Here is a 27986-nt window from a genome sequence, read left to right on the forward strand (position 1 = left end):
CTAGAGAAGCCAAACCTAAAGCAAAAATCAACCCCTCATATATTGTATTTTGGGATGCCATTCCACAATAATGGCAAGGTGCCATGCAGAAGGGTGAAGCCAGCCTAAAGATTTTGGCGATATGAAATTTGTAGGGAGAGATGCTTCGGGCACAATAAATCGAGATCTGAAAAAGGGTTTGTGTATAATTGCTACAATGACTGTTCTGAGAAAGGTATTCCTTGAGAATACAGAATGTTCTATATTAAGGGTGTGTTTTGTGTAAGGAGGGGTTCATCAAAGTGTTTATCCTCTGCCTTGCATCTGCAGTTAAGATTGTTTCCAATTCCCATTTAACACGCCCCGTCCTGTGAATATTCATGTTACGTGTATGAACCATCTTGTTGGTTTTCATAATTGCTAAAACAATCAAAACACCTAGCAATAGCTGAAGCCAAAAACTTTCTTCTTCATACCTAGATGTTTTGGATTTTATAAAGGTGCACCTCTTGTAAATGTAACCATTGTAACCATGTCTTTCAACAGGTTATCCAGGTTAAGTTTTTTTTTTTTTTTATTAGAAAAATGCTGCAGTTCCTATGGATGTTAGGAAGTCTGGTTGAAAAAAAGACCCAAGTCCATCTAGTTCAACCAATAAAGGGGGAAGGGGGGTGGGGGATTGCAATCCTAAAAACTCAATCCCATACTCAGTTGATTCACAAGAAGGCAAAAACCCAGCAAGCATGATCCAATTTGCTCCAGCAGTGGAAATTCCTTTAATTCCTTACTGAGATGAAACCTTTCCATATTTGGAGATTAAATCTTTTATTCCAGATGTAAAGAGTGCCCCCTTGTCATCTTTGACCTTAAAACGTTAGTTAACCGCTGGGTGTATGACATTACCCTTCAGGGTAAAAAAAAGTCACGTTATGTTAAACTTAACACAAAGTTCTTAAGTGCCGCACTGTCACCGCTGCAGGCACTCCCATCTTCACCCAGTCTTCCTTCCGGGTTGGCGGATTCTGGCCTTGTGATTGGCCGGAGCTGCGATGACGTCACACTACCGTTTGACACAGGACTCTGAAGGAATGACCGGGCGGCCATGCTTAATCTTGTGACAATGCATGAAAATATGGCTAAACATTTGCTTCTCCAATTGTCATTTTTGGTTTGTGTCTGAATGGCATGCCACAGCTTTGGTATAGATAGAACACTATGGGGCTGAAAACGTAGCTTGTAAGGTCTGAAATATTTTAAAGGTCATGATTATTGAACTTTATCCACTTCGCTCCTTCTACGGCTCTTGGATCTTTCAAATGTCAGTGCAGGTTGATTGGCTGTATTTTGTCTTTCTATCCCCGTTATTTCGTAAGCTTTTGACGTGACCTTCTCTCTATTGAAGGTTTTGTATGTTTTAGGTAACAACATCAGGGGGTTTGTAGATCTGTAAAATCTTCATATGGAGGGGAGACCTAGTAAAGTCATATTGCATCTAGGTCATGGATCTCCAAACTTTCTAAACAATGGGCCAGTTTATTGTCCTTCCGACTTTAGGTGGGCCAGACTGGAACCGCTGGGAGTAGAAAAGATCCTGGTATTGGTGGGAGTAAACCATGCCATAGGTTTGGTGGTCAGTGGGAGTAAAAGGAGGAATTGTGCCCCATCATTGGTGTCAGTGGGATGAATGGTGCCCCATTGTTGGTGTCAGTGGGAGGAATGGTGCCCCATCATTGGTGTCAGTGGGAGGACTAGAGCCCCGTCATAGGTATCAGTGGGAGGAATAGTGCTCCATCATTGGTATTGGTGGGAGGAATAGTGCCCCGTCATTGGTATCAGTGGGAGGAATAGTGCTCCATCATTGGTATCGGTGGGAGGAATAGTGCACCAAGGGCTGGATAAAAACAAGTAAAGGGCCACATCCAGCCCATGGGCCGCAGGTTGGAGACCACTGATCTAGGTGATCAGAAATTATTTCTGGAGTTTGGCACAGCATGCTTTACCAGATCGTGTTGGAGCTGTACGTTGTAATACTGATTTCTTTTCTTATTTTTCATAAGGATAAGCTATTTGTAGTTGGTAGAAGAAATCTGAAATCTCAAAAACTATACTTTATAGTTGGTATAGTTTTTGAGATATTCGTGTAATTTCATTCAGATTTCTTCTACCAACTATAAATAAAGGAAGTTTGCACAAGGTTTTGACCTTTCTGTTTTTAAGCTTGAGCGTATTGTTACCAAGCCATTAAGTGCCAGCAGTGGCCAAAAAGATACCTAGATATTTAATAACTTTTATTCAAGCAGCGTTTTGGTAAACCTGCTGGGCCCTAAGGGCTTATTAGATTTGAATTTGCGTGGGGTTGGCATATAAATTGTGTGGGTTAAGTTGTGTTAACAGTGCCCCCCCCCCCCCCCCCCCTTTCAAGCATGAAAGGCAGCGGAAGCCACTGTTATGCTTTGATACGCGCCTACGGCAAAAATTATTGCACCTGTCTCACTAAGTGGGAGGCCGCGAAACATGACCCAGTCAAGCAAATGGAGATGCACTGCAAAAATTTACATTGTGACGCACTGGTGTGCCATTTATGGGGTTGAAATGGGCAGTGAGGAGGCATCCTATCACATCGTCACCACCTGTCGAACCCCTCTGAAGAGCATTTTTCAGCGGCACGACAATTTTAGACCCAAATCTAAAGCAAGGAGGATGGATGATGCAATTTGCATAAAAGAAAATCTCTCGCTTGCTGCTTCCCCAATGAGCACATTCAGTGACAATATAGGAATCCCTCCGCAGCACTATTGTGTTCTGCTGGCGGGGGAGCCTTTCCTGCCTGCAGAATAGATTAGGGCTGGTGGTTATAGCCGCTGGCAGTAATCACATACAAAAAATCTGACAGGCTCGTTTTTACTGAAGTCAATTGATCGACTTCAGCACAACCAGCCTGACCTATACATGGATCTCTTTAGCCAGCTTTACTCGTCCTTCGGTTCCGTGAACACTAAACGCCAGTACACACTCCAGATGAGTTTTTGGACACCACAAATACTTCAAATGCGTTTCTGCATGCTTGTTTTTAATGCATTTCCAATACATTCCTGTTCCACATGTGGTTTGTTTTTTAAGGATTTCAGCATGTTCTACTTTTTTTTTTTTTCTGCACTGGAACTGACTGTCCTGTGTAGCAGAAAAAACGACATTAAAAAATGCTTATATTGCACTAGCGTTTAGAAGCATTTATGGGCATATCTTTTCTAAGCTCTTTTTTTTTTTTTCCCTAAAACATTCCCCATTGCTCATTTTTCATTGTACACTTAAATTCCTCTAAAAAGCACATGTGATGTCTTTTTAGAGGCAAAAAAAATTCCTCTTGAAATCTGCCTTTATATGCCTTAATGTGCATGGACACATAGGATAACATTGAGCTGCTTCTACAGGCAGAAGAAAAAATGCAGAACTCCTGTAGAAGCAATGTTTTTTAAGCCCAGTGTACATGGAGTTTAGAATGCAGACTGAGGGTATTGAGTATATTAGTGGTGCTGAACAAGAATAACAGTAATTTCTATATTGCAATGGTGTCCTTTATATTTCTATATGTAGTAGTAGCAGATGCCTAGTCAGGGCAGTAAATGGGTCGGTAGATGAAGATGAGTGAGGATGAGGGATGCTCCTGTCTTGTTCCTTCTGTGAAAATTAAAGAGAGAACACATAAGACCCATTTATCATCATCCTCAGTGGTACCTGCTCTTTGACAAGTATATGTAGTGGCTGACAGGTTTACTGGGTAGTTTTTTCTGTTAAGGCAGAGGAGGTATCAAGGCTTGCACTAGAAAAGTGGAAGAATCTTTTCACTTAACATCATTTCATTGCACAGTAAGTGTATCAAGGGGGGCTATAGGCAGCGGACTTGATATTTAAAACCAGGGAAGGTGGTTGTCGATTTTGAAGCCAAACTGCAGTTTGTAAGATGTGCCATGGAAATTTTAGCTTAAAGTAGTTGTTAAACATTACATACAACCAGTGTAGTGACTGCCCCCAGGTGATGCACAAAGGTAACATCTCTTACGTAAGTTGTACCTGTTTATCTGCTGCCATTTCTTCTTTACATCCATTCAAAGTCCAGAATGTATAAAGCTTGTCTTGAGCTTGTAGAAAACGGGTTAGAGAGCCAAAATTACACTCTGCAGAGCTCAGTGAGGAGAGCTCTGAGAGCTGATTGGAGGTAAGGGACACATCCCCTTGCACACAGCAATAGAGCCAAGGCTGTCAATCAACTGGACACTCCTCCCCTGTCACTGTTTTTCTTTTGTCAGAAGTGATTCATGCTGATAGAGGAACAAAGCAGCAGAGATTGCACCAAGGCCAGCCATACACTGAATGTCGCTCAGTTGAGCAGGAACCGGCAAAGATTCGAACCATTGATGGGCAGGCTGAATGTAGCAAGTTGATCCACTTTGGTAGAACCAGCCTGCTGGATTTGCTTGCGTCTATTGCAAGCGGCTGCTAGCAATAATCACTTTCTTCTCCCAGCAGGGGCAGCTTCCCCCACGCTGGGAGAAATCAATTTTCGGCAGGAGGGATTCCACTGTCAGCACTGTCAGTGTTGATGGGGGTATCATGCAAATGTTTACTGCAACATGTGGTTGCAGGAAAAAAATTTTGCATTGCCTATGGCCTACCTTTAATGCTGTTTTATATACACAGTATAGAGCAGTGGTTCTCAACCTTTCTAGTGCCATGACCCCTTGATAAAGTTTCCCAAGTTGTGGGGACCCCTAACAGTAAAATTATTTTCGTTGGTCCTTCATTGCTGTAATTTTGCGACTGTTATGAATCGAAATATAAATATCTGATATGCAGGATGTATTTTCATTCCTACAAATTTAACATCTTAAAGCGTAGTGATTAATCACAAAAACAATCTGTAATATAAAGCGCAAAATATTTATTTAACATATAAGTTACAAATGAATAAAATGCCCCACCGAGAGACAGGGTAAGTGGCGGGCGGCGGGGCACAGTGGGAACATTGATATGGCACGGGGGCAGCATTTGATGGTACAGTGGGAGCCTTTGATAGGGCACAGTGGGAGCGTTTGATAGGGCACAGTGGGAGCGTTTGATAGGGCACAGTGGCGGCGTTTGATAGGGCACAGTGGCGGCGCGGCGTTTGATGTACAAAAATGCTATCTCTGACTTACCAAATCACTGGTGTTCCGTCAGAATCAGTAAGCCGTCTGTGTTAACCGGAAAAGACATTTTGTCGCCGCCATCTTGGTAGACATGTCCTCAGCAAGTGGACTTCGGTGGGTATAAAAAGATGTCCGCTTGCCGACTTCTAAGGGTAGCCTCACTGCGGACGAGAGTACCAAGATGGCGCTGACGGAACGTCACTTCCTTGAGGTCTCTCCTCTCCCGGAAGTGACATCTCGCTGGCCGAGACGGACAGACTCCAATGTAACACAGTAACTTCGGGTCCGTCTCGGCCAGCATTCGCGACCCCCTGGCAAATCGGCAATCGATCCCCAGGTTGAGAACCGCTGGTATAGAGGGTTATGCTTTATTCATATTTCCTGTCTGAGGTTTACAACCACTTTAATATTTTGTGAGAATTCATAACATTGAAGTGGATCTGGAAATGTTTGTAATTTTTTGCTTTGTGTTTTGTTCTAAAAAATAATTTTAAATGCTTTTCCTTGGAGTGTTTATCGTTGTTAAGACAATGCACTGATCAGGTTTTCTACGAAGAGTGCGGTCATAAATCCATTATCTGGAGGAATTTGAGGTTTTGTTTCTCCTGCAGTTAATCCCTTGACAAGGGAGCCGTTGTGTCCTTGAGATGTGGAGGTGTGTCTGGTCTGCACATACTTGGCAGCTTATCAGTTTTTTTTTTTTTTTTTTTTAATTGCTGCAACAAATTGTCCCATACTGTTGTCAGATACTGTTGTCAGTACTATTGTCAGATGTGGAGAGCAGAAAGTGCAGAGGAAAGTGACCACACAGCAGCCTTGCCTATGTGTCCGTATGAACCATTCTCAGAGCAAGCTGCCGCAGTATGCATAGATTCAGGTGAGTCAGCACATGGCTCGTTCTCAGCAGTTGATCACATTCCTGCAGCATACTGAAAATAGATTGACTCCTCTGATGTCAGTAGGACTGCGGTGGTGGTAAACTTGCTGTATTGGTCGCTGTGCCAGTTGAGGGTACTTAAACTGAGCTATTTAGAAACCTCTAGATCTTTGTATCCTCCTGATTTTCATCAAGTAATACTTCATGGCAGCTTGAGTCTCAAGTTGTTTATATTGAAGTTGGCCTTATCTAGTTACTTTGTACAGATAATGGCAGTTCAGCCTATGGCCTTTAAATGCCGCTATGAGCCATTCTCGCCTCTAAAGTGAGCGCTGATATTTGTCATGCCTCCCAGGCTTTAAGCAGGATAAGCACAGTTTGACAACTGTTATGGAACTATTTTGGAGCATCAAGATCCAGTATAAATATTCGCATTAGATTATTGAATGGTGGGGGATATCCAGTGATGTGTTTTGCAAATGCTAGCCGCTTGTCTGTAAATGGTATGCAAAAGAAAATTGTGCTTAGTGTAAAAAAACTAACAAAATTGACTTAAATGATTGGTGACAAACAGCAGCACTCACAAATATGTACACACCATATCCAACAAATTATATATCAACGTGTTGTCATGTATATGTAATAATGAGAAGGAAGTGTGACCAGCACACCAGGATCTCCAAAATTGGGTCCAAAATTTTAATCGCATAGTATCAAAAAAATAAATAAAATGGAAGCAGCGTTTTGGAGCCACGCAGGACCCCTTCGTCAGGCATGTGCATCGTCACATGCCCGATGAAGGGGTCCTGCGTGGCTCCGAAACGTCGCTTCTATTTTTTTTTTATATTATGTGATTAAAATTTTGGACCCAATTTTGGAGATCCTGGTGTGCTGGTGACACTTCCTTCGCATGATTGCAGTCGGTTCAAGCCGTTGGTCATTTCAGCATCCAAGTTAAGATACAGCTGTTTGTGTAATTACGTGTGCTTTGGGAGAATTGCATTGGATGTATATGTAATAAGACTCGTTAATTGTGATAAGGCAAACAAAAGTCCATCTTTAGAATAGATGTGTAAACTTGTATAAGAGTCCAAAGACCAATTATAATCCACAAGGTGAAAATTAAGTGTCCTTCCAATTTCAATTGGTGCAAACACCCCAGTGCTCCCCACAGGATAGATGGGGCAAATATATCTTCTTGCCAGATATTAAGACCTTCCAAGGTCTATATGTGCATCAGTGAGCAATCACCCCTCACTTTGGGTATAAACCGCCTCAGCTGTTCAGACTACTTGGTGGACTCAAATGATGCGGCTCCCCACAACAGTTATCCTTTAGGGAACTCCAAAACCCCATCACACGGTATAACATATGGAAGAGGAAAACTTAACTCATTGCGCAGCGTTCATTAAAAACACACAAGAGTATTTCAAGGTTCTACTTACAGCAAAGATGTTAAAATAGGCTTTTTGCCAAGAAAAAGTAGTCCAACACCCTCCATAAGTGCCCTGACGTCACGGCTGCTCCGTGCCTAGCCTGACCTACGTTTCATCCAATGGGACGACTTCTTCTGTGAGGCAGTTAAAGCTGTGAGGCTTGTCTGTAAAGCTGAGTACTACTTCCTGAGGAAATGGATGAAATTCGCTGTCTGGGTGTCCCCATCGGCCTCCTCCCATCTGTGTTCATTGATTAAAAAAGAAAAACCTAAAGGAGTGGAGCGGATAACTATTGGCTGAACAGCAGTTGCATTAAATCAGATGCATCTGCTGTAAATGTATTCTGACAGGTGCTGGTTACAGCTGTCAGAGGACAATAGCCGCAGCAGAAGATTCCTCCGTCTGTATAGCATGAATGGGGGAATCTGATTATTTTTGTTCAGCATGCAGTTTGAATGAAAATAATGTGCATACATTGCATTAGGCTAATGCCCTTATTGTAGCAGCGGGAAAATATACAGATAGGGATTTTGGACATTGATGTGGCTTTCCTGATCTGCATGCTTATTTCAGGTTGCTGTTACAAAGTATGGAAGCTGGTGGGACATCAGAACAACCAGGCAACTTACATCTTAAGGGCTTAAGGCCCGTACACTATCTGAAAATCGGACAAAAAAAATGCTTTTGAATCAATCGTATGATAATTTGGTCATTGGTACACAGCTTTCCAAAGCCAATCAGGGCAGTTCATCTGTTTTTTTTATTTATTTCCTTTTTTTCCCAAACTGACAAGCACAAAAAGTTTCCTTGTATGATACCAGATCGTACGATTTTTCGTAGTCAGTACGGTTGTCCGAAAATACAATAACATCACAACACATGACATTACTTCCAAATTTTTTTTCTGTCATAGGAGAATTTTCGTGACTTTAGTAACTTATTCAACTTCTACTCTGCAACTAGCAAACGAAAAAAGTCGGACGATCTGTCGCCAGATTTTTGGATCGTGTGTACGGGGTATTAGTCACAATCAACAAGATCTGTTCTGTGAGATTAGGCATTCGCTGCCTGCCTTTAAGAGCTGTTTTTTTTTGGCATGTAAAAAAAGCAACAAAATGTCTTTTACCATTACAGAACAAGTTCATTTTTGAATATTATGAACTGTTCTGCTCTTCCATGACCTGGATAAATGAGGGCTCATTTGCACCATGTGGTGTCTTTTCCATCCTGGATCAATATCCATCACTGTTTTCTATGTACCTCATTCATACCACAACAATGAATTTCTCTGCAGTTCACTGGATGGCACAGTAAGTTGCCTAATCTCAGGGCACCACACTACTATGCGGAGACCTGAATAGAGTGTACACTTCCAATAAAACAAACAAACAAAAAAAAAAAACTTTAAGGTGTCAAGTTGTAAAACCCAAGATGGGCACTGCTGCTACTCAGCAGATCCATTTTAGTGCATGGCTTGTAAGTATATACCCTGACAGACCCATCTTAAAAAAAAAAAATAAAAAAAAAAAGTCCTCTCAGTATTGTACACCTAGTACAAGGGTTTCCCCAGGCATGCAGAATTAAAAAAAAAAAAAAAAACAATCCTACTTAAGGGAAGCATTTCTTATGTCTCATAACCTGCTGTCTTCACTTTTATCTTTGTGTGTTCAAAAGACAATAAATCAAAGCAATGAAGTTTTGATTATCTCTTTTGCCTCCCTCCTTAATGATATATGCTTGCCAGTATAGTTTTGAAATTGGCAATACATTTTATGAATTTTCTGAACGACAGTTAAAATACTTTTTTTATTATTTTTTTTTATTTTTTTATGTGGCATTATTAAGTCAAACTCCTTATGTCTTAAATCTAGACCTCTGTATTTGTAACACTTAGTGTTGATTTGTACAGTTTTATTTAAACCCACTTGAACTTTTTTGTGTCTTGCAGCCCTTTTCTGCAAAATTAACTACTCCCAGCAAGAACTTGCATAATCAGCTTCTGTCTTCCCTGAAAAACACAACCTCACAGCCAGTTCCCACCTCCAAAGCCAGACTTCACTCCACTGAACAGCGGCGGGGAAGTGTGGGGAGGAGCGCGGTGACTGTCAGAGTGACATCGCCACCTAGCGGAAACCAGCAACTAAGTGCCGGTAAGAGGATGATGGGTAAATTAATTATATGGAGTTTTTGAAAAGGTTTAAATTGTGTTCTATAAATACTGCAGGAAAAAAATGTAGAGGTGTAGCCCATAGCAACCAGTTGGCTTTAGTTTTCTTTTGCGCACTCAATGTTATAATGTGAAGGGCTGGATATCCCCAATCTTGTAAATATATAGCAACACAACTGGAGACATTTGTGGGGAAGTAATGACTGTCTTTGTCTTTTCCCCTGCCCTCTGTGCAGGTGAACAAGTCATCTTTTCCAGTGCAATTGTATTCCTCTCCAACACTGTGCTTAATGCCCACTTTTTTGCTCAGAGCATTTTGTATGGAATTAGCTGTTAAGGGATTAAATGGATAATATCTGCAATTATCAGTCTTTCAAAAAGTGGATATTGTGGTTTTTATGACCGTTGTACTTTAAAGTGGTAAAGGCTTAAAACGGAGCTCACCCGAAAGGGGAAGGTTAAGTATTAAGGCCTCCTCACCGCTTCGGTTTATGAAATGGCACTTTTGGGGCGGAGCAGAGCCGGTACCTGATTTTGACAGGTACCCACTCCCACTTCCGCTCCGAGCACCTAGGCGATCGCAGCAGAAATCCGCCGCCCCTCTCCCTCCTTGCAGTCTTCCCAGAAGACTGTGGGACCATTCACAATGCAAAGTGGTTACCCGGCTGTGACGCCACAAGCTGCCACAGCTGGGTGCCCACAGTTAAGGTGCCGGACGTAGAAGTTGGGAAGTGGGGTGAGAATAGCACTGGATCATGGGGTAGGTGAGTGGCTGTTTTAAAAGTCAGCAGCTACAGTTGAAGTTCCCCTTTAAGGTTTAAACCCAACGCTTTATCTGCATTATCTGCATTAGGGTAAAAAAAACTTTCTATGTTCACCTTCCTACTGCCCCCCTGTAAATACCTACATGAGCCCGATCTTGGTCCAGTGCAGTGACCTAGAGCAGCAGCTCTCTCCTCTTTCTCCTCACTGGACATGGCAGCAGGAACCATTGGCTTCTGTTGCTGTCAATCAAATCCAGTGAAGAGGGAGCAGGAGGTGGAACCGCGCCATGCAGACTCGCACAGCCTAGCTTGGGATCGAACCCACGCATGTGCCACCATAGTAAGTGGAGAGGACGACCTGAGAGCACCTGTAGGGGACCTAAAAAAATGTAGAAAAGGGGCCCCTCTGTGCAATACCATGTCACAGAGCAGGTAAGTATAACTTGTTTGTTATTTTAAATTTATTTTAATTTTACAAGAACTTTAAATATGCACTCTAGCACAATTTTCAGAGGACAGAGAGGGTTAGACTCTGGTTTGATTGCTGCCTTTGAATATGTTCCTTACGTCTAGTAGTGTCAGGCAGTAATTGAGAAGAAATATCCCAAAACTTTATTTTGTGTTATTCAGAATAACTACTTCATCCCGTATGAAAGGCCATAACAATGGACATTTTGTAGGTACAGTGCATCCGCAAAGTATTCACAGCGCTTCACTTTTTGCACATTTTGTTATGGTTCAAATTCATTCATGGAATAAATTCATTATTTTCCTCAAAATTCTACAAACAATGCCCCATAATGACAACATGAAATGTTTTTTTGAAATCTTTGCAAATTTATTAAAAATAAAAAACAAAATCACATGTACACAGGTATTCACAGCCTTTGCTGAATACTTTGTTGAAGCACCTTGGGCACCAGTTACAGCCTCCAGTCTTTTTGAATATGATGCTACAAGCTTGGCACACCTATTTTTGGTCAGTTTTTTTTTCCCATTCTTCTTTGCAGGACCTCTCAAGCTCCATCAGGTTGGATGGGGAGCGTCGGTGCCCAGCCATTTTCAGATCTCTCCAGAGATGTTCAATAGGGTTCAAGTCTGGGCTCTGGCTGGGTCACTCAAAGACATTCAGAGTTGTCACGTAGCTATTAGTTTATCTTGGCTTTGTGTGTGGGGGTCGTTGTCCTGTTGGAAGATGAACCTTCGCCCCAGTCTGAGGTCCAGAGCACTCTGGAGCAGGTTTTTATCAAGGATGTCTCTGTACATTGCTGCATTCATCTTTCCCTCGATCCTGACTAGTCTCCCAGTTCCTGCTGCTGAAAAACATCCCCACAGCATGATGCTACCACCGCCGTGCTTCACTGTAGTGATAGTATTGGCCAGATGATGAGCGGTGCCTGGCTTCCTCCAGACATGACACTTGCCATTCAGGCCAAAGAGTTCAATCTTTGTTTCCTCAGATGAGAGAATTTTTTGTTTCTCATGATCTGAGATGAGTCCTTCAGGTGCCTTTTGGCAAACTCCAGACGGGCTGTCGTCCCTTTTACTGAGTGGCTTCCATCTGGCTCTTTACCATACAGTCCTGATTGGTGGAGTGCTGCAGAGATGGTGGTCCTTCTGGAAGGTTTGCCTCTCTCCACACAAACGCTGGAGCTCTGTCAGAGTGACCATCAGGTTCCTGGTCACCTCCCTGACTAAGGCCCTTCTCCCCTGATTGCTCAGGTTTGCCCGGCAGCCTGCTTTTAAGAAGAGTCCTGGTGGTTCCAAACTTCTTCCAGTTACGGATGATGGAGCCCATTGTGCTCATTGTGACCTTCAATGCTGCTGAAAATTTTCTGTACCATTCCCCAGATCTGTGCTTCGATACAATCCTGTCTCGAAGGTCTACAGACAATTCCTTGGACTTCGTGGCTTGGTTTGTGCTCTGACATGCACTGTTAACTGTGGAACCTTATAAAGACAGATGTGTGCCTTTCCAAATCATGTCCAGTCAACTGAATTTACCGTAGCTGGACTACAATCGAGTTGTAGAAACATCTCAGGGATGATCAGTGGAAACAGGATGCACCTGAGCTCACGTTTGAGTGTCATGGCAAAGGCTGTGAATACTTGTGAAGATAGGATTTTTTCTATTTCTTTCTTAATACCTTTACAAAGACTTCATACAAACATCTTTCGCGTTGTCATTATGGGGTATTATTTGTAGAATTTTGAGGAAAATAATGAATTTAATCCATTTTGGAATGAGGATGTAACAAAAAAAATGATGTGCTGTGAGTACTTTCTGGATGCACTATATGAATAGTGAGTCTTTCACACACGTCCAGAAATGGCAGATTTGGGTTTAGAGGTCTTGTGATGAACAGTCTAAGCATCCCCCAGTAGGCTGCACATTGAGCATCTCAAAAGAGTAGAGGCGGGTATAAGGGAGTCTATCTAGGACTAAAAACCTGGCTTTTCACTTCTATAAAAAACAAAGCTTCAAACTAAGATGTTCTGCACTGAAGATGCCCTTTTAATGAGTTTCGGTGGCATAGTTTCCTTTTTCAGGGATCATTTTTGCTATGTTGATTCCAGGTTATTTCTGGAGCTATGGTGTTATGTCCTACTTGAAGAGGCATGCCGATGTTCTTTAAATAGTTGTAGTAGGTTGCTCCAGTGTCTGTTGACAATAGCTGCAGTCTATTGATAGATTAGTGACTGGCCAAAATCATGGCTTGCATAACCGGTGTTTGTTTATGGCTTGTTAACACATAATTTAGTACGTCACAAATGATGATGACTTCATAAGCAAGATACATCTACAAAAGAAGCTTGGTACATTGTTTAACATGTACATTTTTTATTAGTCTATCATCAGTGTAAAGTGATTGTCAAGTCTCACATTTTATTTTGATTTTGTAAATTACAACCCTGTTATACTTGCCTGCTCTGTGCAGTGGTTTTGCACAGAGCAGCCCAGATCCTCTGCAGAGTGAAACTTCATCTCTCCGTCCCTGTTTTCTGACAGCTCAGTCTAGCTTTGTAAATGTACTTTGGCTGAAGAGAAGACTGCAGATACACAGATACAACTTATGTAGGAGGATTTGTTTCATCTCCGTAAACCTTTACCATTAACCCAGTGAAGCAACTGGCCTCAGGTGATACAACCACTTTAGTACCATGCTATAGCTAAAAGTCGGCTACAGCGCAGTGCTATAGTTTTGAGAGTACGTCCATGGATGTCCTACCAAACCCCCTTTATCACCCATGTCTTTTGACACAGATGATCACAGATCAGTTTCAAGGGCCAATCACAGCAGCTTTTTACTATGTGATCAGCTGTGTCCAATCACATGTAAACAGCCTTGCTGGTTATTGGCAGTCCTTTTCTTTGCGCCGTGTGAGGAAAGGACTGCCGATAACGGCAAGCCTTTTAACACATGCTGTACAGTGATAATCGGTGCAGCCTCACGAGTGAAGAAAGATTACTTATTTGCTAAATTGTACAGAAACTAAAAAACAGCGGTGATTAAATGCCACCAAAAGAAAGCTCTGTTTCAAAAAAAAATAAAAATTTCATGTGGATACAGTGTTGCATGACTGCGCAATTGTCATTCAAAGCGTGAAAGCTGAAAATTGGTCTGGGTAGGAATGGGGTGAAAGTGCCCAGTATTGGAGTGGTTAAGTGGTGCTACAAGATAGGTGATGAATTGCAGAGGAGGAGCGTGGTAGAAAAAAATGTGGATGGGGATTTCAAGGGCCACACAAGCAAACCTATAGAAAAAAAAAACACCCAATAAAGATGTGCATTTAAAGGGCATTAGGTCAGCGAGACGATTAGTATTTTTTGAAGGTAAGGTAAAGCATGAAAGCCCCCATATTTCTCTCAGCAAAGATTCGTATGTTTTTACAGATTTGTTTTATGTCACATGTTTATGTATGTATATATGATATGATGATTTTTGGGGTTTTTGTTGTCTGCAGAAAAAATATAAGCCTGTTAACGTTCCTTTTTTTGTTTACATCTCATTAATGGTTTTGGTTTTCTAATGAATTCTTTTGAATATCCCCTTAAGTGTTGTATATCATTTTCTAGGACAATGCCATGTACAAAGAAGTACAGCATTCCTTTTTTTTTTTTTTTTTTTTTTTTTTTTGCTGTTGTAATTTGCATGTAGTGCTAGATACTGCCACCCTGTGTCCAGTCTTGGTATAGATTAACTAGTTGCAAAGAGAAATGTTCTGCTACATTAAAAACAAACTGGTATTTTATTTGCTGATCAAAGCTAATAAGGATTATGCTGGCCATAGATGGGTAAAATTCCAAAGAAAATGCTTAGGAAATTTCATACAAAACTTCTCAGAACATTCTAATGTCATTCAAAATATTTAATTTGCTTTTAACATTTGATTTTTGGGGAAAAAAGGGACTTTACTGAATGAAAATTAGAAATTGGTTCATTAAAAAGAAATTTTCCTTTCCACTTCTTCATAATGTATCATCACTGAGCTTGAAAACTAACTTTGATTTGACCCACCAATGATTAGACAAAAGAATGAACTTTCTTAGAACCTTCCTAATCATTCTACCGATCTGTGGCCAGCTTTAGCATTATGAGTGCCGCGGTCATTATTCGTTTAGCAATCTTCATAAGACTATGAGTGACTGATCTAGCCTAAAGGCACTGTACTCTTTCAAATGTTTTTGTCTTCTTAAGTTGGCCATACATTATACAATTTTCTTCTTCCAGTTTCTTTAGATTTACCTTCAACTATGTAGTGCAAGGGCCTGCCTGATAGCATCCAAATTGATATTGTTTAGGTCTGACCTCATATTATATGGTTTTGTTAAATCTAAAGGAAAATTGTATCATGTATGGCCAGCATAAGGTAGGTATTACCTAGCCTGGTTCGATTTGCTAAAAGGACAGGCAATTTCTTGTTTCGGGTCACACAGCATCCAATCCATACCTTCCCATTTCTTCTGTGTTTTAGCACAAATGGAGTGCCAATGTGATGACAACTAATCAACATAACAATTGTGATTGGTTATGAAAATGGTTGTCAACTATTTTCATAATCGATTGGTTGGTAAGCCAATTAGTTGTCCTGCATACAGAATGCATTAATTTTTTTACATATCAGAAAATACAGTGTAGCACACATACAGATCACTACACTGTCCATACATGTTGGTAAGTGCCTGAGAGCTTGTAAATGTGAGAGGAGCAATGACTCATGGGACACGTAGTCCAGGGCAGGAGAATGAAGTGAGTGATCTAAAGGCAGAAGTTTTTATACCTTGCTATAGGGGCACTCTATACTATACTTTGCGGCTTACTATAGGGGCACTCTGAAGACAGGAAGAGCCAGAAGCGATGGCAGGGGACCCTGGAAGAGGAGAATCCAGGCTGCTCTGTGCAAAACCATTACACAGAGCAGGTAAGTGTGACACGTTTGTTTAACCACTTGCCGACCAGCTTACGCTAATATATGTCGGCAAAGTGGCACGGGTGCGCCAAACATACCCGTACGTCGCTGTGTCATCCGTGGCTAGTTGTGGCTCACGATCGTGGCACGGAGAAGCAGAACAGGGAGATGCCTATGTAAACAAGGCATTTCCCTGTTCTGCCTAGCAACATGACAGAGATCTACTGCTCCCAGTGATCAGGAGCAGTGATCTCTATCATGTTCTAGTGAGCCCATCCCCCCTACAGTTAGAACATGCTGAGGGAACATAGTTAACCCCTTGACCGCCCCCTAGTGTTTAACCCCTTCCCTCCCAGTGACATTTACACAGTATTTTATAGCACTGATCACTGTATAAATGCCAACGGTCCCAAAATAGTGTCAAGTGTCTGATCTGTCTGCCACAATGTCGTAGTCACGATAAAAAATGCCGCCATTACTAATAATTAAAAAAAAAAAAAAAAAGAATGAAAATGCCATTAATATATCCCTTATTTTGTAGACGTGAAAGTTTTGCGCAAACCAATCAATATACGCTTATTGCGATTTTTTTTTTTTTTTTTTTTTTTTTTTTTTTTTTTTTTGGTACAAGAATACATATCAGCCCAAACTGTGGAAGGAATTTAATTCTTTTTTTTTAATGTTTTTGCGGATATTTATTATAGCAAAAAGTTGCTTTTTTTTGTTTATAGCGCAAAAAATAAAAAACACAAAGGTGATCAAATACGAAAAGAGCTTTATTCGTGGGAAAAAATTTTGTTTCGGTAAAGCGTTGCACAACCATGCAATTGCCAGTTAAAGTGAAGCAGTGCCGTATCGCAAAAAGGGATTGGTTAGGATGGGGGTAAATCTTTCCGGGGCTAAAGTGGTTAAATATTAAAAAAATCCAACATTTATCATGACTTTAAAGTGGTTGTAAAATCTTCTGTGCTGCAGCTGCCCCCCTTTTTTCTTACCTGAGCCTGATCTGATCCAGCGACGTTCACAAGCGCAACAGCTCCAGCCGTTGTGTATCTCCTCATTGGACAGATCCATAGCAGCAGGAGCCATTGGATCCTCCTGCTGCCAATAAAATCCAGTGATGCAGGGCCGTGCAGCAGGACTCGAGATGGAGCCCCCAGGGAAAGAGCGCCGGCGGGGGACCCCAGAAGTAGGGGATCGGGGTTGCTCTGTGAAAAACGTTTGCACAGAGCAGGTACGTATAGCATGTTTGTTATTTTTATTACAAAAATCTAAAGTTTTATAAGCCCTTTAAGGGCTCTGTGCAGGGAAGATCTACTGCTCAACTCATATAAGGTGGAGGCTGATAGACTGGAGGTAATATAAGGCATTACAATGGAATTTAAAGTAAACTTTACCACTATTGTGCATTATATTTAAAATGATCATATCCATGAAAAGTCTCAGACCTCCAGTACTACTTTAATATAAAATGTTTATATTCCCCCCTCCACCCTTCAAATAGAATCAGGTCTGACTCGCAGTTAAAATACAGTGAGGGAAAAAGTGTTAGATGCCCTGCTGATTTTGTACGTTTGCCCACTGACAAAGAAATGATCAGTCTATAATTTTAATGGTAGGTTTATTTTAACAGCAGGAGACAGAATAACAAAAAAAAATCCAGAAAAACTCATTTCAAAAAAGTTATAAATCGATTTGCATTCTATTGAGTGAAATAAGTAGTTGACCCCTTCACAAAACATGACTTGGTAGCAAAACCCTTGTTGGCAATCGGAATCAGACGTTTATTGTAGTTGGCCACCAGGTTTGCACACATCTCAGGAGAGATATTGCCCCACCCCTATCCAAGTCATTAAGGTTTTTAGCCTGACGTTTAGTGACTCCAACCTTCAGCTTCTGCCACATATTTTCTATGGGACTAAAGTCTGAAGACTGGCTAGGGCACTCCAGGACCTTAATGTGCTTCTTCTTGAGCCACTCCTTTGTTGCCTTGGCCGTCTGTTTTGGGTCATTGTCATGCTGGAATACACAACCATGACCCATTTTAAATGCCCTGGCTGAGGGAAGAAGATTATCACTCAAGATTTGACAGTACATGGCCCTGCTCATCATCCCTTTGATACCGGGAAGTTGTTCTGTTCCCTTAGCAGAAAAACACCCCCATTGGATAATGTTTCCACCTCCATGTTTGATGGTGGGGATGGTGTTCCTGGGTTCATAGGCAGCATTCCTCCTCCTCCAAACATGGCAAGTTGATTTGATGCCAAAGAGCTCGATTTTGGTCTCATCTGACCAAAACACTTTCACTAAGTTCTCCTCTGAATCATTCAGATGTTCATTCGCTAACTTCAGATGGGCCTGTAAATGTGCTTTCTTGAGAAGAGGGACCTTGCGTGTGCTGCAGGATCTCAGTCCTTCATGGTGTAGTGTTACCAATTGTTTTCTTGGTGACTATGGTCCCAGCTGCCAGGAGGTCATTGAAAAGATCTTCCCATGTAATTCTGGGCTGATTTCTCACCGTTTTCATGATCATTGAAAGGTGAGATCTTGCATGAAGCCCCAGGCCGAGGGAGATTGACAGTTATTTTGTGTTTTCTTCTACTTGGGAATAATCGCCCCAACTTTTGTCACCCTCTCACCAAGCTGCTTGGCGATGGTCTTGTAGCCCATTCCAGCCTTGTGTAGGTCTACAATCTCGTGCCTGACATCCTTGGACAGCTCTTTAGTCTTGAACATGGTGGAGAGATTGGAATCTAATTGCTTCTGTAGATAGTTGTCTTTTTTTTTTTAGACAGGTAACAAGCTGAAATTAGGAGCACTCCCTTTAAGAGAGTGCTTCTAATCTCAGCTCATTACCTGGTATAGAAGACACCAGGGAGCCAGAAATCTTGTTGAAAGGGGATCAAATACTTATTTCACTCATTAAAATGCAAATCAATTTTATAACTTTTTTGAAATGCGTTTTTCTGGATATTTTTTTTTTGTTCGTCCTCACTGTTAAAATAAACCTACCATTAAAATTAGACTGATAATTTCTTTGTCAGTGGACAAACGTACAAAATCAACAGGGGTTCAAATACTTTTTTCCCCTCACTGCAACGTGTATATCCTACTTCTAGATATAGATATCTCTATATCTTGGAGATATCTCTTTTTAATATGTTTTATTACTGTTTCACATAATAAATGAACCACTTATGATAGTGATTATCTGCCGTTTTTGTACTATAAGCCCCGGTTCACACGGGGGCGGAACGACTTGCAGGTCGCCTCAGCGAAGCGACCTGCAAACGACTTCCGCGGCGACTTGCAAAACGACTAATGTATAGAAGTCTATGCAAGTCGCCCCAAGTCGCCCCCGAAGTAGTACAGGAACCTTTTTCTAAGTCGGAGCGACTTGCGTCGCTCCTATTAGAACGTTTCCATTGTACAGAACGGGAGGCGACTTGTCAGGCGGCTAGGTCGCCTGAGAAGTCGCCCCTGTGTGAACCGGCTCTAAAGGGCTAATTTGTGTAAAAAAAACCTACTGCTGCTACTAAATGTCTTCCTGGCCATACACGTATCGATTTTTCGAATGAGAATATTCGTACAAATATAACTTGTACATTTGAAAACTGCTCTTGCTTTTAACTTTCAATTTTAAAATGAATGTAATTTATGAATGAAAACCACATGAAAACTAATTCAACCTAAAAGTTTTTTATTCTGCTCTTTTGAATTTTCCGATCACTGTGGTCAATTTGACCCCACTAATTAGAACATTGAACAAATGTATTTAAATTAAAAATTTTCAAGGGAAAAAATTGGTTGTGTATGGCCAGCATAAGTGACAGCAGTGGCAGGTTGTATCAAGCTACCTGCCTATGACAACCTCTAATGGTATATATACTGTATATCGCTTCTGGTATTCCCTAACCATATAGCTGATTATTTATATTTACCACCGCATAGAGATATTTAAGAATAAATTGTGTGCTTTTTTTTTTTTTTACTTTACATATTCGCTAAATTGTACACCAAACTTTTTTTGAGGGTTTTATCTGGTTAATCGAAACAATCAGCTAACTAATCGTTCATGAAAATAATCATTAATTGCAGCCCTAAACCCACATAAAAAAAAAACAAAAAAAAAAACAAATGGTGTATTACATGCTGTTCATACTCCACTATAAGATTTGTTTTCTGCATTCTGCAAAAAAAACTGGTTTATTCTGCTGTTCTCCATCTCTCCCTTCTGCCCACATCCCCAATTCAGCTTGGGATTTTGCAGCTGTGGTGACAACTCTGCACATGCTCAGTTTTCAGTGAGTTTCTGTGCTTTGCATTTCCTCCCTATCACATCTGAGCAGACCATGTGACTATAGAGTCACACATGTGAGTGTATACACAGTGGTAAACGACAGCCCACTCCCTCCCTCCTCCTCCATGCCCACTAACCAGCTAAACACAATTGGGTGGGATATTGCATGTAGATTAATGGAGGCTTCACCTCCCTCTTATTCTAAAACACAGGCTAGAGGGGGTGTGGCACAGCTTGTGACTGGCAGAAATGCACCAATGTCATGTCGTGTTATTGCCAAAAAAAATAAAAATAAAAATGTAAATTCAAATTTATGATTTGTATGACCATTTTATAACCGTTTGATATTAATACGTTTTTACTCTGTACTCGAGGCTTTTCCTTTTTTTTTTTTTTTTTTTTTTTTGGAACATGTGACCAACAGCAGAGGTCTAGAAGTTCCTCCTGCTTATGTTTTCCTGTAGACAGGTTGGAAAAGATCTGGGTCATGTGACAGCTGTATCTTTTAGGAAAAATGTACTTGTGTGTGTGTGTTTGTTTTTTTTGTTTTTTTTTTATTAAAATAATTACAGTGCCATCATCCATGTACAGAAATAGAAGGGCCAATGTAAATTAAACAGTGTATGTTTAGTATCACTTTAATTGCTCTGCCGGTTTGTCTGTGAGATCTAATTATTTTGTAGCAGTCACCTGAAGAACACTAGACCGAGACCCCCAGGGAGTGTGGTACATGTAGTTCCTTCCCAGGAAATGTCACTTCTTATGCAGGCCATACATGTGTTAAATTCCAAAATGAGTTGTCGATCAAAAATGGAAAATTGTGCTTTTTGTAATCCAATGGTGCCACCATTGATTTCCAAATTCAACCAACTAAGCCTTCAGTCTCACCTACGGAAAATACAATTTGTGACCTGGAATCTTCTTTTCTTTCCAGGTCACAGTCCATGCGCGTTTCGTTTTAGATTTAGATTGCTAACAATTCTCCCATCATTGATTAAAAATTTGTTAGTTTTTCCAAAACATTTCCAACATGCCTGATAACTCCAATTTGATGGCCGCCTGAAAATCAGCCATGGCTGCAGCTCCACTAATGATCGAAAATTAAACGATTATTCAAAGGTGTGATTTTTCGCACAAATATTTGCTCGGAATTCAAAATGTGTATGGCCAGCCTTGGGCTTCATCCAGAGTTCATGTATTAACCTGTGCAGTGCCATATGACATGCCACATGTTTGAACACAAGCAGAAACTGCTGACAAAGGAGTGTGAATGATTACAACAGGCCGACAAATGTAACCTGAGCAATGCACATTTTGCACAGGTGAAAAACACAAGGTTGGTAGGAAGGTTTACAATCCATTTAAAGCAAAGCTATACTCGCCTGCATTCCAGCATCCATAAGCATTCATTTTATTTCGCCAGGGTGCCTGCCGTTACCTAGAGCAGACTACATGTAATGAAGTCTCTTTTAGAATGCCCACTCCAGTCTTAAAGGGGTTGTAAAAGCAGGTTTTTTTTATCTTAAAACATTCTATGCATTAAGATAAAAATCCTGTGTGTAGCAGACCCCCCCCCCCAATTACCTACCTGAGCTCCTTCTCTCTCCAGCGATGTCCATGAGTGCCTCAGCCATCCAGTACACACCTCCTGATTGGCTAAGACAGAGCAGCAGCACTATTGGCTCCCGTGGCTGTTTTTTTTTTTTTTTTTAAAGGAGCCTTTACAATCACTTTCAAAGTTTTTAATTAAAATAAAAACATGTTAGTGTAGTGGTTTTGCACAGAGCAGCCCGGATCCTCCTCCTTCTCGGATCCCTGGCTGGATCTCCTGGCCCCTCCTACCTGTTGAGTGCCCCCACAGCAAGCAGCTTACTATGGGGGCAGCCTAGGTGAAGCTCCCTGTCCATTCAGACATAGAGCAGTGATTTGGCACCGCCCCCTCTCTCTCCTGATTGGCTGAGTTTGACAGCAGGGCCAGTCATTGGCACCACTACTGTGTCTCAGCCAATCAGCTGGAAGAGTCCCAGATGGCCGAGGCACCTCGTGGACATCGAGGGGGCTGCTACACACAGAAGGTTTTTTTTTTTTTTTTTTTTTTTTTTATCTTCATGCATAGAATGTGTTCAGATAAAAAAACTGACTTTACAACCACTTTAACATCACCCACCAATGATTTGATTTTGTTTTCAAAACGCCTAAGAACTCAGCCCACTCCTTGTGTCAGGGATCTTGAGAGGTGCTGTGATGTTTTCAAGAAGCTATGTACAGAACTCTATCAGCCCCTCCCACCAGCCATGATCACCCTGCATTGCATAGAGAAGCACAGAGACCTGGTGATGGTAGTATTTGACAACTATTGAATGAAAATGTTGTTTTATTTAAAAATGTAATGAGCATGTTGAGTGTGAGATTGGGAACCAGTGAAGGTAAAATATTAGCAGGTTACATTTAAAGCGGTAGTAAACGCTTCCTTTTTTTTTACTTGTACCTACAGGTAAGCCTATAAGAAGGCTTGCCTGTAGATAGTGAATATCTCCTAAACTTGCACTATTTAGATTTTTACACTGCATGCAGCCAGTGATGTTACTGGCACATGAGCTTTGAAGGGATGGCATACCCGGCATGTGCAAGAGTGATGTCATTTGTGGCTCCGGCGGGCTGATGGAGGGCTTTGTTTTAAGGTAAGTATTTCCTAAAGTGCAAATATACGATGCATACTAGCACATTATGCCTTTACCTTGCAGGTAATTTAAAGAACAAAAAGTGTTGTTTACTACCACTAACCACTTCAGCTCCGGAAGGATTTACCCCCTTCCTGACCAGAGCACTTTTTACAATTTGGCACTGCGTCGCTTTAACTGCTAATTGCGCGGTCATGCAATGCTTTACCCAAACTAAATTTGCGTCCTTTTTTCCCACAAATAGAGCTTTCTTTTGATGGTATTTGATCACCTCTGCCGTTTTTTTATTTTTTGCGCTATAAACGGAAAATTTTGAAAAAAAAATGATATTTTCTGCTTTATTATAAAAAAATCCAATAAACTCAATTTTAGTTATGCATTTAGTCCAAAATGTATTCAGCCACATGTCTTTGGTAAAAAAAAAATGTCAATAAGCGTATATTTATTGGTTTGTGCAAAAGTTATAGCGTCTACAAACTAGGGTACATTTTCTGGAATTTACACAGCTTTTAGTTTATGACTGCCTATGTCATTTCTTGAGGTGCTAAAATGGCAGGGTAGTACAACCCCCCCCCAAATTTACCCCATAGACACCCCAAGGAAATTGCTGAGAGGCATGTTGAGCCCATTGAATAATATTTTTTTTTTGTCCCAAGTGATTGAATGACCAAAAAAAAAAAAAATTTACAAAAAGTTGTCACTAAATGATATATTGCTCACACAGGCCATGGCCATATGTGGAATTGCACCCCAAAATACATTCAGCTGCTTCTCCTGAGTACGGGGATACCACATGTGTGAGACTTTTTGGGAGCCTAGCCGCGTACGGGGCCCCGAAAAACAATCACCGCCTTCAGGATTTCTAAGGGTGTAAATTTTATTCCTCACTACCTATCACAGTTTTGAAGGCCATAAAATGCCAGGACAGTTCAAACCCCCCCAAATGACCCCATTTTGGAAAGTAGACACCCCAAGCTATTTGCTGAGAGGCATGGTGAGTATTTTGCAGCTCTCATTTGTTTTTGAAAATGAAGAAAGAAAAGGAAATTTTTTTATTTTTTTTTTTTCTTTCTTCAATTTTCAAAACTTTGTGACAAAGCGAAGTCTGCAAAATACTCACTATACCTCTCAGCAAATATCTTGGGGTGTCTACTTTCCAAAATGGGGTCATTTTGGGTGTGGGCTTTGCCATTTGGGCATTCTGTGGCCTCCGAAACTGTGATGGGCAGTGAAGAGTGAAATCAAAAATTTACACCCTTGAAAATCCTGAAGGCGGTGCTTGGTTTTCGGGGTCCCGTACGCGGCTAGGCTCCCAAAAAGTCTCACACATGTGGTATCCCCATGCTTAGGAGAAGCAGCAGAATGTATTTTGGGGTGTAATTTCACATATTCCCATGGCATGTTTGAGCAATATATCATTTAGTGACAACTTTGTGCAAAAAAAAAAAAAAAAAAAGGTGTCTTTTTCCCGCAACTTGTGTCACAATATGAAATATTCCATGGACTCGACATGCCTCTCAGCAAATAGCTTGGGGTGTCTACTTTCCAAAATGGGGTCATTTGGGGGGGTTTTGAACTGTCCTGGCATTTTATGCACAACATTTAGAAGCTTATGTCACACATCACCCACTCTTCTAACCACTTGAAGACAAAGCCCTTTCTGACACTTTTTGATTACATAAAAAAATAAATTTTTTTTGCAAGAAAATTACTTTGAACCCCCAAACATTATATATTTTTTTTAAAGCAAAGGCCCTACAGATTAAAATGGTGGGTGTTTCATTTTTTTTTTTGCGCAGCAATTTTTCAAACGCATTTTTTGGGGAAAAAACGCACTTTTTAAAAATTTTAATGCACTAAAACACACTATATTGCCCAAATGTTTGATGGAATAAAAAAGATGATCTTAGGCCGAGTACATGACATACTTTAAAATTGCGCACAAACAGTGGTGACAAACTACATACATTTTTAATAGCCTTTACAGGTTACCACTTTAGATTTACAGAGGAGGTCTACTGCTAAAATTACTGCCCTGGATCTGACCTTCGCGGTGACACCTCACATGCATGGTGCAATTGCTGTTTACATTTGATGCCAGACCAACGCTTGCGTTCGCCTTTGCGCGAGAACAGGGGGGGACAGGGGTGCTTTTTTTTTTCTTATTTTTAAACTGTTCCTTTAATATTTTTTTTAATCATTTTTATTGTTATGTCAGGGAATGTAAATATCCCCTATGATAGCAATAGGTAGTGACAGGTACTCTTTTTTTGAAAAAAATGGGGTCTGTTAGTCCCTAGATCTCTCCTCTGCCCTCAAAGCATCTGACTACACCAAGATCGGTGTGATAAAATGCTTTCCCAATGGCGCTGTTTACATCCGGCGAAATTTAAGTCATGAAATGCTCGTAGCTTCCGGTTTCTTAGGCCATAGAGATGATTGGAGCCACTCTGGTCTCTGATCAGCTCACTGGGGGTGGCCACGAATGGATGGCCTCCCCCTCACCTCTGATCGTTCGGGGACAGATGCCGACCGCCTCGGGCACCGGGGTGGAATCTATCGGTCCGCCCGCGGGAGGCAAGTAACGTACCCATACAGAAATGAATGTGTAAGAACCAGTGCGCAAAACCACAATGTGAGTAAGAGAATTTTGAAACTGACGGTAAAATACCCGATAGAGAGCCGCCAACATAGATAGGTCCACTCAGTTCCCCCAAAATAGAATATTAAATAAAGATATGTGGCGCTATTCCATCAATCAGTAACAAATTAAAAATGTGAGATGAAGTAGGCAGAATAAGCTCCACCTCATATAATAAATGCCAGGAAAAAGTAAATAGCCTAGGAATAAATGTCACCATACAGGAGTGAATCAAAAAAAAGAAAAAAGGGGAGAATCAGTTCTGCAATATGAAAAAAATTTGAATAAATGAATATCTGCAATTGAATCCAAATTGACTCAGTGAAATAAATACATTGGTCACCCCTCATCAGGTGAAAAAATAGTGAATATGATAAGCTGACTTCCCAAATTGAATGCTCACAACCAGAAATCATACACAAGTGATAACCAGTAACTCGCAAGTAATCACTGGAGATAGAAGAAATTCTAGTGCTGATAGCGAAATAAGTTAAGTGGCTCTACAACGTGAGCTGAGAATTAAAAATATTAAAGTGACATAAAGTGCAAGAAAATTCCTAAGATCAGCAAAAAATATATTCATATAATGCGCAATATAAAATGAATACCCAAATAAATAGTGCAATCATGCCATAATACACTAGTAAAATAAATAAAGTATTAAATAATAATGTATATTGAATTAATTTAAATGAATAAAAAATCAATTACAATAGGACAGCTAATCCCACCACAGAGATGCTGTCCCAAACGGTGACAATAGTGCAATATAGTCCATACAAAAGGTGCAGTAGTGATGGGTGATTTCCACAAAAAAGTCTTTAAACACAGTGCAAAAATGTGCAGTGACTGCTACTCTTCTATGCACGTTCTAGTGCATCTCCCAGGTGTTTCCCCCAGCCTCTCACCTCCAGCAGCGGCCCCCAATGGGCCAAGTAGAGCGGGTGGATATTTCTAGGAGAGGATGTGTTTCCTGCAGCGTATCTTTAAACATCAAATGGGTCTGTCTCTCTGCAACTCATCCCACAGCTCCCAGCACTCTCAGCGGTCCCAGTGGTTGATTAAGAACAAAGGAGAGGTCTCATGGTGCAGTATTAAAAACACATTTATTGAAAAAACGTAGTAACTTACATTTAAAATGACAGCAATCAGTAGATGTGAACAAAGCTTCCGGGTTCGGCCGTCCCCGAGAAGCGTCGGCACCTGACTCCTCCTACCCTGACGCGTTGCGTCACAGCACGTGACTTTATCAAAGGGATCTCTTCCCGGAAGCTTTGTTCACATCTACTGATTGCTGTCATTTTAAATGTAAGTTACTACGTTTTTTCAATAAATGTGTTATTAATACTGCACCATGAGACCTCTCCTTTGTTCTTAATCAACCACTGGGACCGCTGAGAGTGCTGGGAGCTGTGGGATGAGTTGCAGAGAGACAGACCCATTTGATGTTTAAAGATACGCTGCAGGAAACACATCCTCTCCTAGAAATATCCACCCGCTCTACTTGGCCCATTGGGGGCCGCTGCTGGAGGTGAGAGGCTGGGGGAAACACCTGGGAGATGCACTAGAACGTGCATAGAAGAAGAGTAGCAGTCACTGCACATTTTTGCACTGTGTTTAAAGACTTTTTTGTGGAAATCACCCATCACTACTGCACCTTTTGTATGAACTATATTGCACTATTGTCACCGTTTGGGACAGCATCTCTGTGGTGGGATTAGCTGTCCTATTGTAATTGATTTTTTATTCATTTAAATTAATTCAATATACATTATTATTTAATACTTTATTTATTTTACTAGTGTATTATGGCATGATTGCACTATTTATTTGGGTATTCATTTTATATTGCGCATTATATGAATATATTTTTTGCTGATCTTAGGAATTTTCTTGCACTTTATGTCACTTTAATATTTTTAATTCTCAGCTCACGTTGTAGAGCCACTTAACTTATTTCGCTATCAGCACTAGAATTTCTTCTATCTCCAGTGATTACTTGCGAGTTACTGGTTATCACTTGTGTATGATTTCTGGTTGTGAGCATTCAATTTGGGAAGTCAGCTTATCATATTCACTGATTCACTATTTTTTCACCTGATGAGGGGTGACCAATGTATTTATTTCACTGAGTCAATTTGGATTCAATTGCAGATATTCATTTATTCAAATTTTTTTCATATTGCAGAACTGATTCTCCCCTTTTTTCTTTTTTTTGATTCACTCCTGTATGGTGACATTTATTCCTAGGCTATTATTTACTTTTTCCTGGCATTTATTATATGAGGTGGAGCTTATTCTGCCTACTTCATCTCACATTTTTAATTTGTTACTGATTGATGGAATAGCGCCACATATCTTTATTTAATAACGTACCCATACGTTACTTTGCCTGCCCGTGCCTTTCTGCCGCAGTATATCTGCCTGAGGCGGTCGGCAAGTGGTTAAAGCATAACTAGATGTAACATTTTTTTTTTTTTTTAGTTTTGGATAGAGTGGAGATTAGAACCCCTGCCGGGTTTTTCTTTCTGCTTGTGCCCCAT

At 40.8% G+C, this 27986-nt stretch overlaps 1 protein-coding gene across 3 annotated transcripts in view; it reads left to right on the forward strand.

Annotated features, from left to right (window-relative positions):
- The window catches only part of MTUS1 (microtubule associated scaffold protein 1), a 335192-nt gene that overhangs the window by 105716 nt on the left and 201490 nt on the right, over window positions 1–27986 (forward strand). For all 3 annotated transcript variants that reach the window (XM_073608006.1, XM_073607998.1, XM_073608014.1), the window contains exon 3: window positions 9427–9628. In XM_073608006.1, the coding sequence (XP_073464107.1) occupies window positions 9427–9628 (202 nt within the window). The remainder of the gene's footprint in view (window positions 1–9426; window positions 9629–27986) is intronic.

This window comes from Aquarana catesbeiana, linkage group LG01 (assembly GCF_042186555.1).
Source record: "Aquarana catesbeiana isolate 2022-GZ linkage group LG01, ASM4218655v1, whole genome shotgun sequence".
Classification (NCBI taxonomy): Eukaryota; Metazoa; Chordata; class Amphibia; order Anura; family Ranidae; genus Aquarana; species Aquarana catesbeiana.